General features: G+C 46.8%; 1 protein-coding gene across 8 annotated transcripts in view; it reads right to left on the reverse strand.

Moving 5' to 3' along the window:
* Positions 1 to 23,856, reverse strand: part of FBH1 (F-box DNA helicase 1) — a 49,407-nt gene that overhangs the window by 11,967 nt on the left and 13,584 nt on the right. For 6 of the 8 annotated variants that reach the window (XM_009213914.2, XM_003903354.3, XM_017962533.3 and 3 more), the window contains 16 exons: positions 20,597 to 21,198; positions 17,858 to 17,988; positions 17,621 to 17,756; positions 15,821 to 16,011; positions 12,760 to 12,852; positions 12,327 to 12,418; positions 11,032 to 11,200; positions 10,149 to 10,371; positions 8,443 to 8,530; positions 8,274 to 8,360; positions 7,473 to 7,609; positions 4,304 to 4,403; positions 4,092 to 4,213; positions 1,975 to 2,050; positions 1,165 to 1,362; positions 203 to 328 (listed from right to left, as the gene is read on the reverse strand). In XM_009213914.2, the coding sequence (XP_009212178.1) occupies positions 203 to 328; positions 1,165 to 1,362; positions 1,975 to 2,050; positions 4,092 to 4,213; positions 4,304 to 4,403; positions 7,473 to 7,609; positions 8,274 to 8,360; positions 8,443 to 8,530; positions 10,149 to 10,371; positions 11,032 to 11,200; positions 12,327 to 12,418; positions 12,760 to 12,852; positions 15,821 to 16,011; positions 17,621 to 17,756; positions 17,858 to 17,988; positions 20,597 to 21,133 (2,506 nt within the window). In that variant the 5' untranslated portion in view covers positions 21,134 to 21,198. The remainder of the gene's footprint in view (positions 1 to 202; positions 329 to 1,164; positions 1,363 to 1,974; positions 2,051 to 4,091; positions 4,214 to 4,303; positions 4,404 to 7,472; positions 7,610 to 8,273; positions 8,361 to 8,442; positions 8,531 to 10,148; positions 10,372 to 11,031; positions 11,201 to 12,326; positions 12,419 to 12,759; positions 12,853 to 15,820; positions 16,012 to 17,620; positions 17,757 to 17,857; positions 17,989 to 20,596; positions 21,199 to 23,856) is intronic. The other 2 variants (XM_009213917.2, XM_031652540.1) reach the window with 2 other exon arrangements.

The following is a 23,856-nucleotide window of genomic DNA, read 5'->3' on the forward strand; positions in this document are numbered from 1 at the left end:
GCGCCTTGGGGAAGTTTTGTTTTTTAAAAAACCACAGTATAAGAATCAAAAGTTTAAGACTAGGAGGTGTTTTGTGGTTTTGTTTTTCCAGAAGTGCCCTACCAGGAGGCCACAGCATCCAACAAACAACAAGGCAGTGAAAAGGAACAATTCAGTCACCACTCACTACAACAGCACCTGACACTACCCGGCCACCTCTTACCAACTCTGAAGTGGGGAAGCTGGGGCAGGTTGTGCCGGGCACAAGGCACTTTCACAAAATCATCCAAAACATGCACAGTGTCAAACTCCAGGCCTTTGGCTTTGTGCACAGTGCCCAGAATGTACTCTAGGATAAAAACACAGCACACGTTAGACGGGGCTTCAAAGGCAAAGAAACGAGATGACAAAAACAGACATGCTTCCCGCTTGACTCTGAACTCGAACAGTTCTTGCCTAAGTGCAGTTTTGTGGGAAAAGGGGGAAAGAGGAAACAACTGTCGGGAACAGAAAAAAGAAAAAGACGAGGAGAGAAGTTGAAAATTAGCTGCAGGAGTTAGTGCCTCTCAGAATCACATCCCAGAGGCCAGAGTGGCTCTACCCACCCTCTGGATCTAACACATGAAGGGACAGAGCCCAGAAAAGGGCTGCACGGCTTGCCTGACATTACACGTGGCAGACCTGGGACTAGAAAATCCCATTCTACGGGCTTGAAAGTAGAACAGAAATAAAGAGCCCCTGAGGAAGAACCAGAACCCTGCTCCCCTCTCCCTTAAGCAAGAAAGCCATCTTTGCTCAAAGATATTTCACGCAGGGAAGAAACAGCAGAAGAGGCCGGGCGCGGTGGCTCACATCTGTAATTCCAGCACTTTGGGAGGTCGAGGTGGATTACCTGAGGTTGGGAGTTCGAGACCAGCCTGGCCAACATGGCGAGACTCCATCTCTACTAAAAATACAAAAACTAGCCAGGCGTGGTGGCGGGCGCCTGTAGTCCCAGCTCCTCAGGAGGCTGAGGCAAGAGAATTGCTTGAACCCAGGAGGGGGACACTGCAGTGAGCCAAGATCACGCCATTGCACTCCAGCCTGGGCAACAGAGCAAGACTCTGTCTCAAAACAAAAAAAAACAGCAGCAGACCATCTGTTCCTCCTCCTAGGGGGAAGGTAAAAACCAACTGTTTCCCTTACCTGCAAAGTCCAAATCTTCTATATGGCATTTTTCTATCCTTTGTACCAGCTCTGGAATCCTGATGTTATACTTTTCAACAACTGCGATCTTGGCTTCAAGCTCCTTGTCCTCCGCAGCGGTCACATACCTCTTGAAGCCACTAAAGCCTTCTTTGTGCACCCATCTTCTGATAAATCTGTCTTTAATGACGAGGTTTTCTAAGGAGAACACACGCACAGGTTAAGGTGACACAAGCTCCACTCACAGATGGTGGCAGGTGCTGCACGTTCCTAAGCAGCCGCACAAGAGCGGACGGTCTTAAAGTGGGGAGACCCAGGTTCCAGGCCTGACTGCATCACTAACTCGCTGTGTGTCCCTGGGCAAGTCAGTGCAGTGCGGTGGCCTCTCCGTCTCCGACTGAGGAGCAAAACCCTAGGCTCAAGATCCTCACCTACTTCACAGGGATTTGAAATAGCGCAGTCAACAGGAAAAGAAAAGCGCTATAGAAATGTCTGACACTATCACTTGGGGCCCACGTGGAAGTGTACAACGTATAAAGCGGCCCAGGCAGACAGAAAGGTGCAGGGGAAGACAGCCTATGGGACCAGTGTTGGAAAGAGACTGAGGCTCCTGTGGGGAGGATCTGGAAAAGTCTGTCAGTACCTATGAAAACAGGAGGCCTGAGGCACCCCCCTCTTCATGGGAAGAGAGCTCTAGCTCTCCCTTCTCTGGAGGGAAATGAGTCCCTGACTCAGACCGGGCCTGCTTCTTTCTTGTCCCTGTCCCTTGGGTGCTTCCTTCCAATGCACCAAGGCCAGGCGGGTACTCACGTTTCCTCCGTTCTTCCTCTGGCTGAAGAAGGATCCAAATATCAATGATTCTGTCCAATCCAAATGATTTAATCCCCTGAAAAAGTTTTTTGGTGGGATTTTTGTTTTTTTGTTGTGTTTTGTTTTGCTTGTTGTTGCTTTAACAAAACAAAATAAAGCAAATACAGGGATGGGGTTTTGAAATGAGATGGTTTCTTGGAAATGGATCTTGAGTTACACCCAAAGCACAGGCGGCAAGCAGGAAACTTCATGAAGCAGAAAGTGCGAGGCTGCCACGTGGCCTGAACACTCCCAGGGACCACATTCTAAGATACCGCTGCTACCTCAAACTCTTCCTACTCTTTTTAAAAAGGCAAGATCTATAGCTGCACGCTGCTTTCGCATCAATAAAAAGGCAAGTTAAGCACCTTCCAGGAACCTGAGACGATTCTAAAGAATACAAACGGTACCTGAACACAAAGTGCTTGGCATGCACATTTACCACTGTTTCTTGTGAGAAAAGAACTACAGGCTGGGCACAGTGGCTCACACCTGTAATCCCCGCATTTTGGGAGGCTGAGGTGGGTGGATTACTTGAGGCCAGGAGTTCAAGACCAGCCTGGCCAACATAGTGAAACCCGTCTCTACCAAAAATACAAAAATTAGCCGGGTGTGGTGGCAGACACCTATAGTCTTAGCTAGTCAGGAGGCCAAGGCACGAGAATCTCTCGAACTGGGAGGTGGAGGTTACAGCAAACCGAGATCCTGCCATCGCACTCCAGCCTGGGTGACAGAGCAAGACTCTGTCTCAAAAAAAAAAAAGAAACTACAGAATGTCTCTAGGTCCAGATTCTTCTACATTTTAACAGGTCAGCTCCTGGAGGAGACAGCCTGACTGTGCCCTGTTTAGCCCAGATCTACGCTAAGCACTGGCTGGGCTCTGGCACTCACACAGCACCAGGCCCCACACAGAAGACAGATACGACCAGGGCCTCACACTCCAAGGGCTTGACATCTTTTAGGGAGGGACACGTAAAACACTCACATAAAACACCGGACAGAATAACACAGTTGACATTATAACCCACAATCAGATGTGTGGTCACGTGTAATGACACATGGTACAGGTGATAAGTGGATTTAAGAGAGGTAGAGAGAACCACTCGCTTTACATCATGCCAGTGTGGATGATATTCCAAAAATACTACTCTCTTACAACAATAACTATGGCTAAATTATGTTATTATTTACCAGACCAAATACTACAAGGTCATTAAAACAGTAATGAAGGAAAATATGCCTATGTGTTGAGTGAAAAACAGCATCCATTTCTAGGTACCCTATACTTGCAATTATGCAAAAATACACATCTATAAGGACAAAGACAAAAATAGCAAAAATGAGAACTATAATATGAAATACTGGGATTATGTGTTCTTTTTTAGGTTCCAAAATTTCTATACCATTGTTATACAGTCTTTATAAATAAAAAACTTAAAACGTCTTTTGATTAGGATTCATTGCTATATTCATTGAGTGCCTAATGCATAGTAGGCTCTTGAAAACATTTCCATAAATGAATGAGGGAATATCTTTTTGTCATATAACTTTGCTTCAGGGTTAAAAATGCTGTAAACATGCCACTGAATCCTTCTAACTCCCTGTGAAACAGGTAAGGCAAGGCATTATTTTACCTCAGAGTGGAGAGAATGAGGCACACAGAAGCTGTGACTTGCCCCCAGCCACATGCGGTTAGTGACCAGTCAGAACTAGAGCCTAGGTGTGTACTCCGCGTGTTGTGAGCTCAGCTGTTCTCACACTAACGACAACACACAACCAGAAAAGCTTCCAGTAACCCGCGGCCTCACTGGCATTGTCAAGGGAAGAAGGGCATTCATTGTTTAAAGAATGGAAACTAAGGTCCCCAGCCCTTCTTGTGTCTGCCTTTCCAGGAATGTTTCACTGGCATAATCGGAATGGCCTGGGATACAGGCCAGCCATGGTGCAGCCCGGTGGAAAGGGTCAAAAACCCAAATGCTTTCTTGCATGATAATCCCAATGAAGGCGAACATTTTCACTGGGTATGTTCATCTACAACGTTTCTGTGCATGAAGTGGTCAACAGAAATGTACTCTTACCCCAATCAAATGTATCCTTGAAGGGACTTCCCCTTCCGTCACCCGTACGGCCTCATCAAACACGTTGGCGTTGGTCCGGGACAACAAGGCCACTTGCCCCTTTGCGTCACCTCTAATGCCACCTTTAGGGAGAGAGCACAAACTCTATGGCAAATCGAAATAAAGATGAAAACTTTTGTAACATAAAAGAGAAAAGTAACTCAAAGCCTTACTCTGATGGTTTCCTCCAACCAAAGTCTTTTTCCTGACTCTCTTGCAAACATCCAAGATAGTAGCTCCCACATAAGCTATTTCAACACCAAACCGAAAACTCTGGAAAACAGCAAGACAGAGGGAGTCAGAAGCCCGCCCTGCGGTATGTCCGTGCGTTTCCATCACTGCCACCACAGCCCAGGCAGGCCAGACCCGACAAGTTATTCCTGACCCCCCGCATGGAAAGCAAACTTCACAGGCTCACTTTCTTTCTAGGCCCTTCACAACCCGGCAGTCTTTATTTTCCGTTATTCTCAACACAAATAGTAAAGTTTTCTTTTAAGCAAATCTACCCTTTTCTCCAAATCAAATCTAGTGAAGTCTAAATCATACAAAAGATTAAGATAGGGTAAAGAGGGCTTCTCCCCTTGCCTTTGAGATCCCTCTCCACACTACCTTTAAAACCACTGCCCCGCATCAACCAGCCATGGCAGAAGCACTAGCACCTGCACACTGCCCACGCTGCCCTGCCTCAGCCCACACTGCTTTCTGTCTGACTTTCATCTACCAAAGTCACTTCCTAACCCTCAAAACTCAGCCCAAGACCCTGCTTCCTTCGCCCCTCCAGCTGGCAAGATATCATTCTTCCCTACCCTCAGAGTGTGTATGGCCTGTTTTCATGCACACACAACTTCAGGTGCTTTGGTGAATAGCAAACGAAAACTAGACTTTAAACAAACACTACTTTGTTACTATAAAACTACTCTCAGTGAACCATAACTGAAATTACAACATAAATATCCATGAGTTCATATTTAGATAAATGATTGAATATTTAAATAGATGGGATAGAAGAAACAAATCTCCTTTGCAGAAGAATTCCAAATAATTTATGAAGATTCGTGGACACTTACTCCTTGAGTGTATAGAGACTTCCTTCCAAAGCATCCAGTAGGGAAAGGATGAAAAAAAAGAGGAACTCTACAGTGGAGAAACCTGACAAACACTACATCAGCCAGGTGGTCAAGGTCAACCTCAAGTCATGAGCCATGGTGACAGCATGCACCTCGACAGCATGTGATGAAAATGGAGCTTCACCTCTGTGGTCTTCCTCCCAGAACCCAGAACTCTAGCCTAACCATGAGAAAAGACATTAGACAAATCCCAGCACAGGGGCAGCCTACAAATGCCTAACTGGAACTTCTGGAAACTGTGAAAGTCACATCAGAAATAGAGAAAGTCTGAGCAACTGTCACAGCCAAGAAGAGCCTCATGACACATGGCTACATGTAATGTGGGATCCTGGATGGGATCCTGAAGTCACAAAAGACATTATTTCAAAACTAAGGAAATGCAAATGAACCATGGACTTCAGCCTATTAATAAGGTATCAATGTTGGTTCATTATCGTGACAAGTGTTCCACATGAATATAAGACGGTAAGATGTTACTAATGGGAAACTGAGTACAGGACATATGAGAACTCTCCTCTCGATTTTTCTGGAAATCTGAAACTATTCTAAAAAAATATTGTCTATTAAAAGAACAAAACACCTCTGCACTGATGCTACCCTAAATCACCACAGCAGCAGGAGCTCAAGGGAAGAGTAACAGAGGCATCTACGGAACTTTCAATAACATCACAAAACACAGCACAGTTGATACTTTCATCCAAGTGAGACATCTCTTCTTTTTTTTTTAAGAGACGGAGTCTCGCTCTGTCACCCAGGGTGGAGTGCAGTGGCGCGATCTCGGCTCACTGCAAGCTCCACCTCCCAGGTTCACGCCATTCTCCTGCCTCAGTCTCTGGAGTAGCTGGGACTACAGGCGCCTGCCACAGCACCCAGCTAATTTTTTATATTTTTAGTAGAGACAGGGTTTCACCATGTTAGCCAGGATGGTCTCGATCTCCTGACCTCCTGATCTGCCCGCCTCGGCCTCCCAAAGTGCTGGGATTACAGGCGTGAGCCACCGTGCCCAGCCGAGACATCTCTTCTAAGTAGAAATGAGTTTCTTAAGAGCAGTGGTTCTCAAACTTCTGGTCTCAGGATGCTTCACAATTAAAAATCACACTTAAAAAGCCTCCAAAGAGCTTTTATTTACGTGAGCTCTATCTATCTATATTTACCATATTAGAAATTTTAATTCATTTAAAAATAACAATTCAAAACTATTTTTTTTAAAGACAGAGTCTCACTGTGTCGCCCAGGCTAGAGTGCAGTGGTGCAATCTCGGCTTACTGCAACCTCCACCTCCTGGGTTCAAGTGATTCTCCTGCCTCAGCCTCTCGAGTAGCTGACACTACAGGCGTGAGCCACCACGCCTGGCTAATTTTTGTATTTTTAGTAGAGACAGGGTTTTACCATGTTGGCCAGGCTGGTATTGAACTCCTGACCTCAAGTGATCTGTCCTTCTTGGCCTCCCAAAATGCTGGGATTACAGGCATAAGCCACCATGCTCAGCCAAAAGCCTCTTATGTGACGACATAAAGAACATATCTTTTGAAATATATTTCCCAGAACAAAGAAAAAATTCACCAAGAAGAATGGCACCATGTTCCATTTTTGCAAATCTCTGCAATGCCTGGCATAACAGAAGACTGCTGGCTTCCTGTGTTCACATCTGCATTGTCTGCTGTGATATGCTGTCTTGGTTGACACACATGAAGAAAATTCAACCCCACGCAGACATGTGATTGGAAAGGAAGGCGCGCATAATAAACTTTTCGCATAATCGAGGACACTGTGAGTTGTCATGTTCATTATGGGAGAGTTTGCCAAAATTTTAATTTCACTTGAAAGCAAAGATGTTATTTTTGACAACAAACACTGTCAGTTATTTTCCCTGAAGTCGCAGCTTGTTTCATTCATCTTTGAAAAAGTGCCAAATACACAAGTCTGAACAACCAGCGCTGGTCTAACAACTGTTCTAAGTACAAACACACAAGGCGGCAACAGCCGTCAGTTCACAGTTCAGCCGCAGCAGCTCTTCCTCAGATGACCGCTGTGCACGCACCCCTTATGAAAACAGTCTGACTTGGCAGACCCCGAGAACCACACTTTGAGAACCACTACTTAGAAGCAAGGATTTGCTAGCTCTGGTGAGCCTGGCATACCACCTTGCGCAGGGCCCAGCACGTAAGACACTGGGAGGGAGAAGAAATGGCTCCGATGCAGAGCGTGCACTTACCTGCGTGAGATAGAAGACGTGGGTGTGGGGCACTGTGAACAGGGCGTTGACCGCACCCCGGAAGGTATAGATCTGCTGGTGCGGGTCCCCTACAAAGATTTTCCCACATGGCTGAGACAGAACTATGTTCATGATAGCTGTAACCAATGAGAGGAAAAGTGAGAAACCTTGAGGCCTCCACCCCAGGCAGCAAAAAGAAAAGGACAAAACACTTCCGTGAAGCTAAGCCAGGGCACCCTGGACCTCAAGGTCACCTTTTCCTGCAGGACAGGCACACTCCATCAAAAGCAGCTATTTTATAATGGACAAAAGAAACAGTTTCTGGTCCTAGGAATGCAGATTATGTTTCGCCCTGGATGAACTGTTGGAATTTAAGAAAACAACACAGGCATATCTAAAATGAGGCAAATTGTCTTTAATGTTACAGCACTCGAAATTGACCTACAAAGTCAGACTCATTAACACTGTCTGTTCTCTCTTAGCCACTTGAGATACGAACAACACAAGCTTTTCCCTCTCAATGGACGATCTCTTCCCACTGAGCATGAGTCTAGGTCCCTATCGTCTGCGGGTCTACAACTTGGTCAACATGTTAAGAACAACCTAAGTAAAACCTATGGTGACAGAGAAATCTGCTTGGGTGAGGGCAAGGGGCAGCTTGAAATCCTAAGGTGATTAAGAAGATCCTCTTCTTTATCACAAATAAGAATAATCAACTTAGTTCACACAGGTGTCCTCTTACATAATCACAGTGCTGTTTCTACGTATTTGAGACTACTGATGTCCTGAACAGCGTATCACCTGGTGTGCAGTCCTGGGCCTCATCCACAAAGATGGCGTCAAAAGAGGCCAGCAAAGGCTTACTCAGCTGCCAGAGTTTCAAGTAGCCTAAAATAAGGAGAGAGGCAGGAGTTGTAACTCCAGGAAGGTAGTCCCACTTGCCAGTCCCCACCATCCGGCAGCTGCCTACCGTCATGAGTCATCTGGTACGCCTCTTCTGTGCACTCCCCCAGCTTCCGCATGTTATCCCAGAGGCGGCTTGCTTCAAGGACACCATTCTAGGAAGGAAGGTATATGGTAACCCAGAGTTTGAGACCCTGGCAAAGGCAGCACCCTGCAGTCACACTTTCAATTCCTATACAGCAGTGGAGCCAGGGCATCATCACAGAAGGGGGACCGCAGGCACCTCCCTAACCTCCTGGGTCTCCTCAACAGCCTCTCCACGCCACAGAGGGTCTCCAGTGCTGAGACAGGAAGCAGCCGGGCCATGCCACGCCCATGACAGGGCAGAGGTCACAACAGTTAGGTGAACCAGAAAAGGCCAAATTGTTTTTCTAGATTTATGACTGATTCTTAATTCATAAAAACAATGGCAAATGAAAAAGACTTGATAAAAATAAGAAACAGACTTTCCCATTAGCAAAATCTATTCCATAGAACCAATAACCCAAGAAAATCAGGAGAGAGATTCCAGCCTTCAGTTAAGATCAGACTTGAGGTCCAGAAACCCCAGTGACAAGCTCTTATAAACTCAGGCAGGTCGTTCCATGTCTGCCTTCTCGTTAAATGGGAGGACTATTCTGAGGCTTAAGTGAGATGGTCACCGGTATCCTCCACAGGAGAAAATATCCAACAATTCACAGCCATCCCCACGGGCCCACAGCCTCACCCTCCCACCCTCAACCTCCTACGAACAGCTCTGAAGAAGTGACAGAAGAAATAATGCTGTCCCATACTCCCTGTTTCCCCATCCTCAGATCCCTAACACTTCCCATTTCCCCCATCCTCAGATCCCTAACACTTCCCCTGTTCCCCATCCTCAGATCCCTAACACTTCCCGTTTCCCCCATCCTCAGATCCCTACACTTCCCATTTCCCCATCCTCAGATCCCTAACACTTCCATTTCCCCATCCTCCAAGATTCTCACTTACTTCCCTGTTTCATCTCAGATCCCTAACACTTTCCTATTCCCCATCCACCTCAGAATCCCTAGCACTTCCCTGTTTCCCCATCCTCAGATCCCTACTTACTTTCCCACAATTTCCCCATCCCTCAGATCCTAACTTACTTCCCTCCATCCTCAGATGCCCCCCTGTTTCCATCCTCAGATCTTCCATTCCCCATCCACTCCAGATCCCCCCCTCTTCCCTCCAGATCCACCTTCCATCCTCCATCCCTCCAGATCCCTTTCCACCCCATCCACTCAGATCCCTATTTCCATCCATCAGATCTTCCATCCTCCAGATCTTCCCTATTTCCTCCAGATCCACCTTCCATTTCAACCTCCAGATCCACCTTCCATTCCTCCCCAACCTCAGATCCCTTCCATTCCCATCCATTCCTATTTCCATCCATTCTCATTTTCCCTGTTTCATCCTCAGATCCTTCCTGTCCTCAGATCCCCAACTTGCTTCCATTCCCCATCCAGATCCCCTGTTCCCCATCCCCTCCGTCCACCCCTGTTTCCCCATCCTCAGATCCCTAACATTTCCCGTTTCCCCATCCTCAGATCCCTAACACTTCCCGTTTCCCCCATCCTCAGATCCCTAATACTTCCCCTGTTTCCCCATCCTCAGATCCCTAATACTTCCTCTATTCCTCTATCCTCAGATCCCTAACACTTCCCGTTTCCCCCATCCTCAGATCCCTAACACTTCATACACTTAGACACTCACCAGTTTTTCACTCTGCTCAACCATGACTCTCTGTCCTTGGCTGTTCTTACACCAAATAGGCACGTGATCAATGGTCAGCTCTTCATCAGCGGAGGCAAAGAAGTTCTCCAGAGTCTTACACACGAGCTTGGCTCTTATGAATCCACCCTTCCCTTCAGCAAGGACGGAGTTGACCATGAAAGGTGTTAACTTGAAGAGATTCAACTTCTTCTTCGACTGGTACCTGCAATACCCATCCCCAATGAACAGCACGTGGCTCTCCTGGCTGGGTGCTATTTAACATCTCCTCCACTCTCTCTAACGTCACCAGGAGGTAGCTTCAAGTGCCACGCGCAGGCGAGACCAAATGTTTTAAAGCAAGAAAGTTCTGCATGGTCCTCTTCTGACTGGAAACGGCTTTCAGGACTCCCATGTACCAACCCAGAAGAGGAACCAGCTTACAGCAGACACTGCTATTCCACCATGAAGCTGGGCTCCAGGAGGTCCCCAGAGGGACACTCGGAGTTCCCTGATGCCTCTACATCCAGGAGACCTGAGGCAAGTGTGCCTCAGCCAAGTCTTCCTCACTCCCTTCCAAGGAAAGCCTACAACTGATCAGGATTTGTGAGACTGAACTTTTAGCGAGTCATTCTGACTTTCTGTGCCTCAGTTCCATGACAACACCCCTCTCGGCAAGACGGCATTATATGTAAACAATATGTTGCTACAGGATAAAAGTACAAAAGACTAAACCTATGTTTTTATTTCCTGCCTGTAAGTGGAGATAACAGCGCTACACTTCTCAGGGTCACTGTGGTGTAAGTTCACATGTAATCGTCAGGGGAAAACAGTAAGACGCGGCTGTGCCGGCAGCAACAGTGCCACTAGTGACAGCAGTACTCACTTCCGCCCTATGTGCCCGTAGGCCATGGAATGGAAGGTTTTGCAGATGACGTTGCTGGGGAAGACGCGTTCGGCCTGCTTTGCGATGCTCTTGTTGAACGTCACATACAGAAACCTGCTCTGAGACCACTTCTCTGCGTACTTGACCAGGGTTGAGGTCTTCCCAGTGCCTGGGGAAGCCAGGAGGAAAGGAGGTGACCCTCTGACCAGACAAGACATGCCCAGGGATCCCCAATCAGGCCTTGTCCAGGCTTATCACACCTCTGTCTTGACAGCAGGACAGTGACAAGTTTTTCAGTGCTGATAAAAGTAGTGCCACAAAAAGAGCAGCAGATTCGAAGCTGCGTGAAGGCAGGCTGGGATCTCAGCTCAGGTAGGCTCCAGCCTAAGGACAAAGGACAGGCGGACCCCTTGACCTCATGAGCTTCAGTTTGCTTCTCAGAAGTAAGTGGGTATCCCTTAGAGGTAGGGTTCCTGAGGGCAAAAATGCCCCTCAGGACACGAGGGTTAGGGAGGGGAAAGCATGTCTCCGGAGAGAGGCAAGTCCAGCTTTGAATTCTGCCTCCACCACGAATCCACTTATTCAACCTGGGGCAAGGCTCTCTGTGCTTCAATTTCTTCCTCTATAAAATAAGAGTAACTAAGCAACCTCACGGAATGCTATTAGGATCAGCACCATGCCAGGCACACTGCAGGCATTTAATACATTGTCGTTGTTGTTAGCAGGGTATTTAGCCACAAAAGGAGCAGGAAGGGATTACAGGTAGAAAAAAATAGCAAATAGCATGAGCAAAGGCTGTGATGAAAGAATAAGCAAGTACTTCAGGAGGCTGTAAGTGGATCGGTGTGGCTGACTGAGGCAGGATAATTGTAGATCATATATTTATGAATGTACGTTAAAACCGAATCCAAGGCAGACCCTCTAGACGTCACCCCACAAAACTAGGGAGTTACTGAAACCCTGGGCTGGAGATGAACATGCCCTCCCTCTCCAGAAGCCGTCAGTGCCTCAGCAAACATCACAATGCTGGGCTCAATCCCGGGGGCATCTACCCCACCAACTAACTGCTGTGAACGACCCGTCAACAGGAATTCTACTGTGGATGTTCATGGAGTGGTCCGGGGAAGCAAGGATTCCTTGGTCAATTGCTTTTGAGATTGATTATTTGGTCTGTTATCAAATGGTTAGTTGGATGACCTATCAGAGCAAAGATGCCCTGGCGGGTAGCGGGAAGGGGCTGTGGGGAGAAAAGGCGGAAAACCACCGCCTGGGGAACCTGATGTGGGCGCCCTCACCTGCAAACGCCATGATTTTCACCACCTGGAGAGGTTCCATCTTATGATTCAGAATCAGCTGTTGTTCATGTGTAAGTTGGATGGTTTTCTTGCTATAATCATGACAGAAGAGAAATGAGAAAAACAGAAAGACATGAAAAGTCCAGGGGATGGACAGGCTGTCCAAAAACCAAACAGACAAATACGATACACAAAAGCTGACCAGAAAAAGGCCTCCCCTTACGGGAATAAAAATGTTCTAAAGCTAGATTATAATGGTGACGCACACTCAGGCAGTATCACTGAATTACACTCTTAGGACGGGTGAATTTTACGCAATGCATATTATGCCTCAATGACATTGCTAAAGTGAAGCGAAACATCTCCCTCCCTGAGCATAAGGAAGAGTCAAGGACAGAAGACAAAACACATGCTGACTGACATATACACATACCCTGGCCAGACAGATGGCTCCTCTTTAACTTTTGTGGCCTGAGTGCAGGAATTCTCCTGAAGATATAGGCAATAGAAAATGTTGTAGTGAATCCTACCAGAAAAAAAAGTAGATTTAGAAAGTTTCAAATTCGAGTCACAATCTGTATCTTATTTTTCCTCAGATGGATTTAAACTCCTTCCCATTTCTAAAAAGAAAATACCTACCACCATTTAATGGAAAAAAGAAAGAAAAGGATTTAAATATATCTATGGCTGGCAAAGCATTCTCAGATAACACAGTCCTGGGAAAGGTGTAGTTTCTATGTATATCACCAAGAGGAGGAAGAGACCAGGACAGGCTCTTCAGGGAATGACGGGCACCAGTGGTGACTTTAAGAGCTAAACAACCAGAAAAGCTGTAAGGACCAGTGGAAGGCAAAGGGAAACACTGCTCCTAGCACTGAGACTCTTGTTTGAATGATACTCACTATACCTGCGGATAAAAACACCAGCCTCTTTCTAAACCTCAGTGGCTCTGCTGTCTACTTCTTATGACATGACATTGCTTTAGAAGCATGAACGCATTCTATCTTTTAAGGTCCCAAGAAAAGGGACTACGCTACAGATAACAAGATCTGATTACTAAGGACCTGAAAACAACAGCCTCCAAGTCACCAAGAGGGACCAAAGATGACAAAGTTCAATCAGCAGAGGCACAGGACATTGTCAGACTCGTCAAGACTCAGCTGGCACATGCCATTCCAAAGCCTCTCCAAGTCTCCCCTCGACTGTGGGGGAGACCAGCGGGTGAGCCTGGACTCGCTCCCCCAGCAATCGAGTGCGCTGCTCCCCACCCCCAGAGCGAGAAGAGCCCGTCTCCAAGCCTCGACCTCTCCACTGCTCCCCATCCCCAGAGCGAGAAGAGCCTGTCTCCAAGCCTCGACCTCTCCAATGCAACAAATACCTTTTAATAATCCAACATTTCAGATGTGATTATATTATCTCCCAGAAAAAACAGGAAGACACATAGAAACGCAACAAAAATCAACATACATACTGCCATGGACTGAAGTGCATCCCTTGAAAGTCCCGTGTTGAAGCGCTACCCCAATGTGGTGTGTGCAATAAGGAAGTAGTTAATGTTAGGTGAGAGTACAAGGGCAGGGCCCTGATCCAGAGGGATTAGGGTCCTCCTAAGAGGAGACGCCAGAGTGTTCTCTCCACCCTGTGGGGATGCGGCAAGAAGGCAGCCATCAGCAAACTCTTGGACACTTCTGGGGAATCCTGCTCCCTCCTGGTACCTTGCCACTGATGCCTGGGCACCAGTCACTCCCCTGGTGCCACCAGCCACCTTCCTCTCGGGGCTTGCAACTTCCAGGGGCCAGTCTCCCTGGAGAAGGCACCCCCTCCCCTGCCCCACCCCCGATGGTTTCTGCTTCTCCAGGATGGCTGCACAGTCGAGCCACCTGTCCCCATCACTCCAACTCAGGGACAAGGCCCTCCCCAGCTGCCCAGCACACCCTGAGTTTTAGTCTACATTTTTTTTTTTTTTTTTTAGAGCCTCACTCTGTCGCTCAGGCTGGAGTACAGTGGAATGATCTCGTCTCACTGCAGGCTCTGCCTCCTGGGTTCAAGTGATTTTCGTGCCTTAGCCTCCCGAGTAACCGGGGAATAGAGACACGCACCACCAAAAATTTCCGGCTAATTTTTTTTTTTTTTTTTTTTTTTTAAAGACAGAGTCTCACTCTGTTGCCCAGGCTGGAGTGCGGTGGCCGGATCTCGGCTCACTGCAAGCTCCGCCTCCCGGGTTTACGCCATTCTCCGGCCTCAGCCTCCCGAGTAGCTGGGACTACAGGCGCCCGCCACCTCGCCCGGCTAGTTTTTTTGTATTTTTTAGTAGAGACAGGGTTTCACCGTGTTAGCCAGGATGATCTCGATCTCCTGACCTCGTGATCCGCCCGCCTCAGCCTCCCAAAGTGCTGGGATTACAGGCTTTAGCCCAATGCGCCCGGCCTAATTTTTGTATTTTTAATAGAGATGGAGTTTCTCCTTGGTGGCCAGGCTGGTCTCCAGCTCCTGGCCTCAAGCGAACTGCCCGCCTCGCCTCCCGAAGTGCTGGATTACAGGTGTGAGCCACCGAGCCTGGCTTTATTCTACCTTCTAATCCGGGCCTATAAGATCCCTCAACTGCTCCTGTCCGTCCTTCACAATCTTGTGTTCCCTCCCACCCTTGCCATACTGCACTTTTTCTCTTCCTCACATGTCCCAAGTTCATTCCCATCTTCAGGCCCTTAAGGCATCTACACCTTCTCCTAAACTGCTCTCCCCACAGTTGTGAAACGGCGGCTCCTCCTCCACACTCAGGTTTCACTCAGACACTACCTGCTCAGAGAAGCTTTTTCCACCCCTCTAAAGCAGCATTCCCCCCATAGCACTCTGTTCTAGTTTCTCTGCAGTGCTCATTACTCACTAAACTGCCTTTTCACACATTCACTTACACAGGACCTGTCTTCCCTCACTAGATCAGGAATCTGCTCTAAGCTGTGGACCGGCTCCTGGACAACTATTGGACACGCACAGGTGTTCAGTGTTTGTCAGATGCACACGACTCCCCAGGCACTCCCCACCCTGCTGAGGAAACCATCGGGGCCCCTGTGAATCAGCAGCCCACACGCAACAGCCTCTCCCACGTGGTAAGATGGACGAGTCTTCTCCATCCAAGTGGGAAACGGAGGAAGCAGAGCCTAACATTTTCCCAGGGAAGCGAGGCCACAGGTGAATAAGGAAGGCTTCTCTTGGCGAGGGGCTTCCCCTAAGGCTGCAGGACCCATGATGGTAAAATCGGCCTTGGTGGTATCTTGCAGCCACCTAGAACTGTATGTTCATAACGCGCTCTTACCAGCCTTTCCACATCAAACTCTCCACCCCTGGCTCCTGCAGAAGATGACGCTGAGGTGGAGCAGGGTGGGTTCCACAGCCTGCCGGCTGCTAATACTGCTAAGTGGCAGGGCTGGACCTGCTGCCGCATCTGGGACTCTCCCGTTATCACAGCATCCCCTCCCCTCCTCCCGGGGCATTACCTATTGCTGATGTTAATCCCCTTCTCCCTCATGGCGTAGAGAAGCACGGCTATGCAGTACAGGGTCTCGGTGACATCTGGCATGGTCACCGTGGAGCTGGGTCTCCGGAGGCAGAAGAGCAGTCGCTGGATGTCATTCACACTGCTGGAGAGGAGCACCACAGCCGCCACGAGGGCCCAGACGTTGACACCCTGCAAGCCAAGTGCACAGGGAAGGAGGGACAGCCCAAACACAGGCCATGGTTAATACGAATCACAGCAGGAAGGAGCCGAGCCGGGGGTCCAGCTGCTGGCTACAGACTGTCCGGATTGAATCCAAATTTTCCAAGTGGTATTTGGGAAACAGGGGAGCCCTTCCGTTCGCCCTGGACTCCTTCTCATCACTTTTGGATTTGAGATCTTAGTTTTCTTTAATTAAATAACATGGATGAAGTATCTAACATAGAACCTTGAATAGAGAGACAGTCTAAAAATATGAGCTCCCTGTCATCTCACCAACCTACTCTCCAGGCCACGGGGGCTCTCAGGCCCGTAACGTTTGGCGGGGCCAGAGAAAAACAGCCAGCAGGGGGCGCCCACCCAAGAGGCAAGAGAGACACACACACAGGAGAGGGCTGCTCGCAGGCTATGGGGGAAATAAAGTCTGGCAATTCTCCAGCATGATGGTGTTAACTTGCTATTTATTATTAGTAATAACTTTTCATGGTAAGTTAAATAAATATGAAATTACGGAAAGTTTATTCTGTGAAGACAGCATCTCCTCTTAGCAATGTCTCCATAAATGTTCACTTACACAGAAAGTTAATAGTGGACACAGGTTTTTTGTTTTTTTGAGATGAAGTCTCACTCTCACACAGGCTGGAGTGCAGTTGCACGATCTCAGCTCACTGCAACCTCCGCTTGCCAGGTTCAAGCAATTTTCTTGTCTCAGCCTCCAGAGTAGCCATGACTACAGGTACATGCCACCATGCTCGACTAATTTTTTTATTTTTGGTAGAGACAGGGCTTCACCATGTTGGCCAGGCTGGTCTTGAACTCCTGACCTCAGGTGATCCACCCACCTTGGCCTCCCAAAGTGCTAGGATAACAGGTGTGAGCCACCACACCCAGCCTTTACCATTCTTAAGTTACTACACGTCTCTGTGTTAAAGAACACATTCCAAGAAAGGAATGTTCCATCCCCTCTCACTTCAACCATCCTATGAAAGAAGACCCACTCCACCACCATCAGCAATCATCTTCTTCAAGATAAAGAGAAATGCAGTTGCCTGGGTTCCCAGCGCTCTGTGGCCAGCAAAATACACGCAGAGGTTGCACGTAGCCTCGAAGATTAAATCTGGGAACCCCTGAACTGGAAGACGAGCAACAGGGCTGAGATTCAAGGAGACTGAGGGTTATTTCCAGCTTCTCATTACTTCATTGTGTGACTATAGCAAGACCCTTAATTTTTCTGTCCCTTTCAAATAAGCCAAGTTGTCAATAATGGGGTGGGCTGTCTTGTAAAGAAATCCTATTATTAAAAGTGTTCAGAGGCTAGATGACCACTTTTCAGAAATATTTCAGAGAGGATTCCTCAACCAAATGGGAAATCAGACTAAATGATTTTTTAAAATTTCCTCTAAATCTAAGACTCTATAATGATATGGCCTTTTATTTCTCCATTGGGAACGATGACAACATGAATGCTTCAAAGCATTCAGAGATTAAATACAGATATTAAAAATAAATATAAAGTCATCCTCAATTGAAGCTTCCTCCAGTGAAATAAGACGCCGCCTTCTCCCGCAGCCTCCAGACCTACCCCGGCAGCAGTGTAGAGGTCAGGGAGGTGTTGCCGCACACACGCCTCAGCCTCGGGGAGGAGGGGGTGGTCCCTCAGACTCCACAGCACCCTCTCGGGATCCACACTCGGGGAGCACTTAGTGGTGGCCGTGTATCTGTAAGACATTCATGGGAGAGGCCATGAGTAGGGTGACCATAAGCACTGATGTACAAGGAAGACTTCAAAGACGCCTTCCTTACAACAGGTGAAGCTCACCGTATGAGGTTCCGCACACACAGATCTGACTCCTTTTCTATGCCACAGTTAGACAGGATGCCGTCCACTTTGCTAACAGCTTGCTCTTCGTTCATCAGGTATCGATGGTACAGCTTCTTCCAAGGAATGAACTATGTAGTTAAAAAACAAAATAACATGAGGCAAAGGCCATTACAAAGCAGATTAATGAGGTAGGCAGATCACCTGAGGTCAGAAGTTCGAGACCAGCCTGGCCAACATGGCGAAGCCCTGTCTTTACTGAAAAAACAATAGAAAAATTAGCCAGGCATGGTGGCACACGCCTGTAGTCCCAGCTACTCAGGAAGCTGAGGCAGGAGAATCACTTGAACCCGGGAGGCGGAGGTTACAGTAAGCCGAGATCAAGCCACTGCAGTGCACGTTAGCCTGGGTGACAGAGTAAGACTCCATCTCAGGAAAAAAAAAAAAAAGAAAGGAAAAAAAAAAGCAGATTAAGCCACAAACACAGAGATAACCTTTTACCAGTGAAAAGCAATCACAGCTCACAATTCAAAAGCCAGGCAAATCAGGCAGAAATGGTACAGACATTTTTATTGGAAACTAGGAGAACTGGGTCTTGATCTTGGTTCTAACACTAACTTGTTATAGTTATAGAATCTGGGAAAAGCTACAGCTTCAGTTTCCCTATCTGAAACATTAGTACACATAGCTCAGAGTTTCAATGAGAACAAAATAATATGAGAGCTGTGGCTATACCAATATCAGACAAAACAGATTGTAAGTCAATTTTGTCTGTTAGGCCGGGCGCGGTGGCTCACGCCTGTAATCCCAGCACTTTGGGAGGCCGAGGCGGGCAGATCACGAGGTCAGGAGATCGAGACCATCCTGGCTAACACGGTGAAACCCCGTCTCTACTAAAAATGCAAAAAATTAGCCGGGCGAGGCGGCGGGCGCCTGTAGTCCCAGCTACTCGGGAGGCTGAGGCAGGAGAATGGCGTGAACCCGGGAGGCGGAGCTTGCAGTGAGCCGAGATCGCGCCACTGCACTCCAGCCTGGGCGACAGAGCGAGACTCTGTCTCAAAAAAAAAAAAAAAAAAAAAAATTTTTGTCTGTTAAATACTGTTATAAGAGACAAAGGACATAACAACAAAAGGGTCAATTCACCAAGAAGGTACAATAACTATAAATATATATGCAGCAAACATTAGAGCTCCTAAATATAGGAAACAACCCGACAGAACCGAAGGTAGAAACAAACAGCAACACAATAACAGATTTCAACACCACCATTTCAATGATGAATGGAACAACCAGACAGAAGATAAATAAGGAAACAGAGGATCTGAACAACACTATGGACTAAGTGGGCTGAACAAACATATACAGAATACTCCACCTAACAACAGCAAAATATACGTTCCTCTCAAGGGCACTTGAAACATTCTCCAGGATAGATCACCTGTTAGGCCACGAAACAAGTTTCAACAAACTTAAAAACCACTGAAGTTATTATACAAAGTATCTTTTTAAACCACAATGGAATGTAACCAGAAATCAACAGCAGAAGGAAAACTGAAAAATCCACAAATACATGGAAATTAAACAACATACTCTTGGCCAGGCACGGTGGTTTATGCCTATAATCCCTGCACTTTGGGAGGCTAAGACAGGCGAATCACTTGAGGCCAGGAGTTTGAGACCATCCTGGACTACAAGGTGAAACCTCATCTCTCCTAAAAATACAAAAGTTAGCCGCGCATGGTGGCGCGTGTCTGTAATCCCAGCTGCTTGGGAGGCTGAGGCATAAGAATCACTTGAACTCAGGAGGTGGAGATTGAAGTGAGCCAAAATCAAGCCACTGCACTCCAGCCTGGGTGACAGAGACTCAGTCTCAAAACAAAACAGAAACAAACAAACAAAAAACCACATTCTTAAAACAACCAATGGGTCAAAGAAGAAATCACAAAGAAAATTAGAAAATATCTTGAGACAAATGAAAATGAAAACATAACATAGCAAAACTTATGAAACGCAATGAATGCTGTTGTGCTGTTTTAAGAGAGCGGTTTATAGCTATAAATGCTTACATTAAAACAAACAAACAAACAAAAACGGGCTGGACGTAGTGGCTCACGCCTGTAATCCCAGCAGTTGGGAGGCTGATGGCAGGCAGATCACTTGAAGTTAGGAGTTTCAGAGACCAGCCTGGCCAACATGGTAAAACCTCGTCTCTACTGAAAATACAAAAATTAGCCAGGTGTGGTGGTGCACACCTGTAATCCCAGCTACTGGGGAGGCTGAGGCAGGAGAATCACTTGAACCCAGAAGGCAGAGGTTGCAGTGAGTCGAGATCGTGCCACCGCCCTTCAGCCTGGGCGACAGCAGGAAACGCTGTCTCAAAAAAAAAAAAAAAAGAAAAACACGAAGTCAAGGGAGATATGAGGAAGGAACCCTCCAGGTGGGCAGCGTGGGAGGATGAGAGCAACCCAGGGAGGGGAAGGAATGTGCAGTCTGTGGTCAGGACACAGCAGATGAGCTGTAGATGGAACCCAGGGAAGCCGTGTTGAGTGGAAGTGAGCAAAGAGGCTGGAGTCATAGGGTGGGGCAGACACGGAAGGCCTTAAATGCCTCTAAGGAGTTTGAATGTCTTCTGAAGGCAAATGGAAACCATTTCTGAAAAGATCCTCTGATTAGAAGCATACATTAAGCAAAGTTACGTGCTTTTAGAGGAAACATCTCCCACCTCCAGCACTCACTCACCAGAGGGTCACTGATGATCTCCCTCCACAGGTGGCACACCAAGCTCAGGTTCCAATAGAGGTCTTCCACCGGGAGGAAGGCAAACACATGCCTCAGGACCTCACTAGGCAGGCTACAAATGTGGCTTGGTGCTTCCTGGCAGGGCAAGGTCCCAAGAAGCCCATAGTATGAGTCAGGAATGAGATCAGGACCCATGTCCCCAGCATCTTGGTCGGTTTCTCCAGACTCCTCAGAGAGTCGAGACGTACTGTCCTCTGCTTCTTGCCTGGCCTCCCTAGGCCTTGTGCATGGCACAGTCAAATGGTGCCGCGGAGCTTTCTTAGAAACTCCATCCCACCGGCTGGTTCCGGTAGCCTGGTTACTCTCTTCCTCAGAGGACCGAGACCGCTTCCTGGAAGGCGGGGCAGACCCTGATGAGCCCAGCCATGCTTCTCCACTGCCTTCCTGAGGCAGTGCACAGCTGCTCTCTGCAGGAAAGATCATGTCACCCTCAGAGTCCTGACAGCTGTCCTGGCCAACAGAATTGCTTTTGGCCATGTCATTGGTGCACGGCCGCTTGCCTGCTAGGAAGAACTCAGGGATACATCTTTGACGTCCCTGACCTGTAGAGATAACCCAAACAGGATGGACAAGAAATGAACAATGACTGTTGACCTGCTATTAACCCAAATAAGACACACTAATTTTCAATTATCTATGTTAATAGAGGAAAGAGATAAAAACACATGTATGGGCCAGCTGATTATATAAATAACTAATTCAAACGATATTTATATTTGGCTCTATCATATAACCAGACACACATTTGCAAAGAGACAGAGACCAGTCTTCGCATGGTGTGATGGCCAACAATACTGCCTGCAGTAAATACAAGTACAGAGAAACAGGCTACGCAGGGAACATCTGAATGGACAGACAAAAAGGAGGTGACTGCTCACAACCACACCACCACTCACAAAGTGCCCCGCTCCCAGTCACAACAGAAAGCCTACATGTGCTTAAGCAGAAATTCACATGCTTGGGGTTATCAGGATTCTGAAAATCTCACTCTTCTCATTTGACAGTGCTAAAACTTTTATTTTTATTTCTTTTTTATTTATGTATTTATTTATTTTTGAGATGGAGTCTCGCTCTGTTGCCCAGGCTGGAGTGCAGTGGCATGATCTTGGCTCACTGCAACCTCCGCCTCCCAGGTTCAAGCTCTTCTCCTGCCTCAGCCTCCCAAGTAGCTGGGACTATAGGCGTATGCCACCACGCCTGGCTAATTTTTGTATTTTAGTAGAGATGGAGTTTTGCCGTGTTGGCCAGGCTGGCCTAGAATTCCTGACCTCAAGTAACCCACTTGCCTCGGCCTCCCAAAGTGCTGGGATTACAGGTGTGAGCCACTGTGCCCAGCTTTTATTCATATTTCTTCCTGTGAAGGTGACACATTAATTTATTTTAAAATAAAAAGGCAGGACTCAGAATTCTCTTTATAGTATTAGAATGGTACCTAATCTCTTCTACATGTTTGTTCAGTGAGCATTTACTAAGCACCAATGATTCTGAGACAAATGTAAAGTGAAAAATGGTTACATTTCCTGACCTCACAGATTTTTCAGGAACATAGGGAAGCCTAAATGGTGATTTCATACATCCCACAGCATTTTCAAACTCCTAAAAATAATTTTTAAATGCCAAAGAAGTAAACACCTTATCAATAATACATAGTTCCTTTCTAAATGGCTGTAACCAAAACACTCACTTTGGAAGAGAATGGACTGAAACTTGGTTTAGCCTTGAACAAAATTTACGAAGCTGAAACAGATATTTTTCTATATTAGTAAAAAATATATATATATATGTAAAACTGTTAACTCTTTCTTGGGCAATTTGATAGAAACCCAGAGTTTTCACATCACTATTACTATACGTTAAATCCATATGATCAGGGTTAAATCCTAAAAATTTCTTTTTTAAAAAATATTATTATTATTATTTTAAATAGAGACGGGGTCTCACTATGTTGCCCAGGCTGATCTGGCACTTCTGGGCTCAAGCAATTCTCCCACTTCAACCTCCCAAAGTACTGGGATTACAAATAAGGCATGAGCTACTGCTCCCAGCCAAATCCTGGTATCTTCCAATTGTTGAATCCAGTCACACCCACAGTCATTGAGACCTTACCACCTGGTCAGGGCCACCTCACAAGTCCTTGTCAGTAAAGAACTCAAAATAGAGAAGAAACAGACTTCTATATATGGAACAAACTCAGTATCCAACAGGATATAAGTAAGTTTCAAACTGCCTCATACAGTTGGTTATAGTAGCTCCCACAGCAGGAAACATACAATAGTTAAAGACAACCAGGCTGGGAGAGGTGGCTCGCACCTGTAATCCTGGCAGTTTGAGAGGCGGAAGCAGGTGGGTCTCTTGAGCCCAGGAGTTTGAGACCAGCCTGGGCAACATAGCAAAACCCTGTCTCTACAAAAAAAAAAAATACAAAAATTAGCTGGGCATGGTGGCACGTGCCTGTAAGTCCCAGCTACTTGGGAGGCTGAGGTGATAGGCAGAGGCTGCAGTGAGCTGAAAAGGTGCCACTGCACTCCTGGATGACAGAACAAGACCCTGCCTCAAAAAAAAAAAAAAAAAGGACAACCAGATAATATTTGAGCTGGATTCTGAAATTAGTTGTATCAAAGGGAAATAAGGCAATCTAGATTTATTAACTAAAGTGGGAATTCATTTGGTACCTAGGGGGGACATTCCAGTTGATTCAGCAGAGATAAAACCTGAAGTCAAGGAGCAAGGTTACTGTAGTAGTCCAGGTACTAGGTGACAAAGAGCTCAGGATGAAGGAACATTTTGGAGGAAAAATAATGACACATGGACCTAGTGACAGATTGGACAGAGAAGATGAACAAAGAGTCAACTAATCTCAATGTTTCTGGATTGGAATAGGAGTGACACTGGCCCATGTCTTCTATCACTTTACACAAGCTAATAGGATTCATTCCATCACACTTTTCCAGAGCTTTTAGGAACTATGATAATAGGACAGAATTTTCATGGAAAACTCAGCGGGGTGCGGTGGCTCACGCCTATAATCCCAGTACTTTGAGAGGCCGAGGCGGATGGATCACCTGAGGTCAGGAGTTCGAGACCAGCCTGACCAACATGGAGAAACCCCGTCTCTACTAAAAAAAAAAACAAAATTAGCTGGGGATGGTGGCATGCACCTGTAATCGCTGAGGCAGGAGAATCACTTGAACCCAGGAGAC

Source organism: Papio anubis, chromosome 11 (genome assembly GCF_008728515.1).
Source record: "Papio anubis isolate 15944 chromosome 11, Panubis1.0, whole genome shotgun sequence".
NCBI lineage: Eukaryota > Metazoa > Chordata > Mammalia > Primates > Cercopithecidae > Papio > Papio anubis.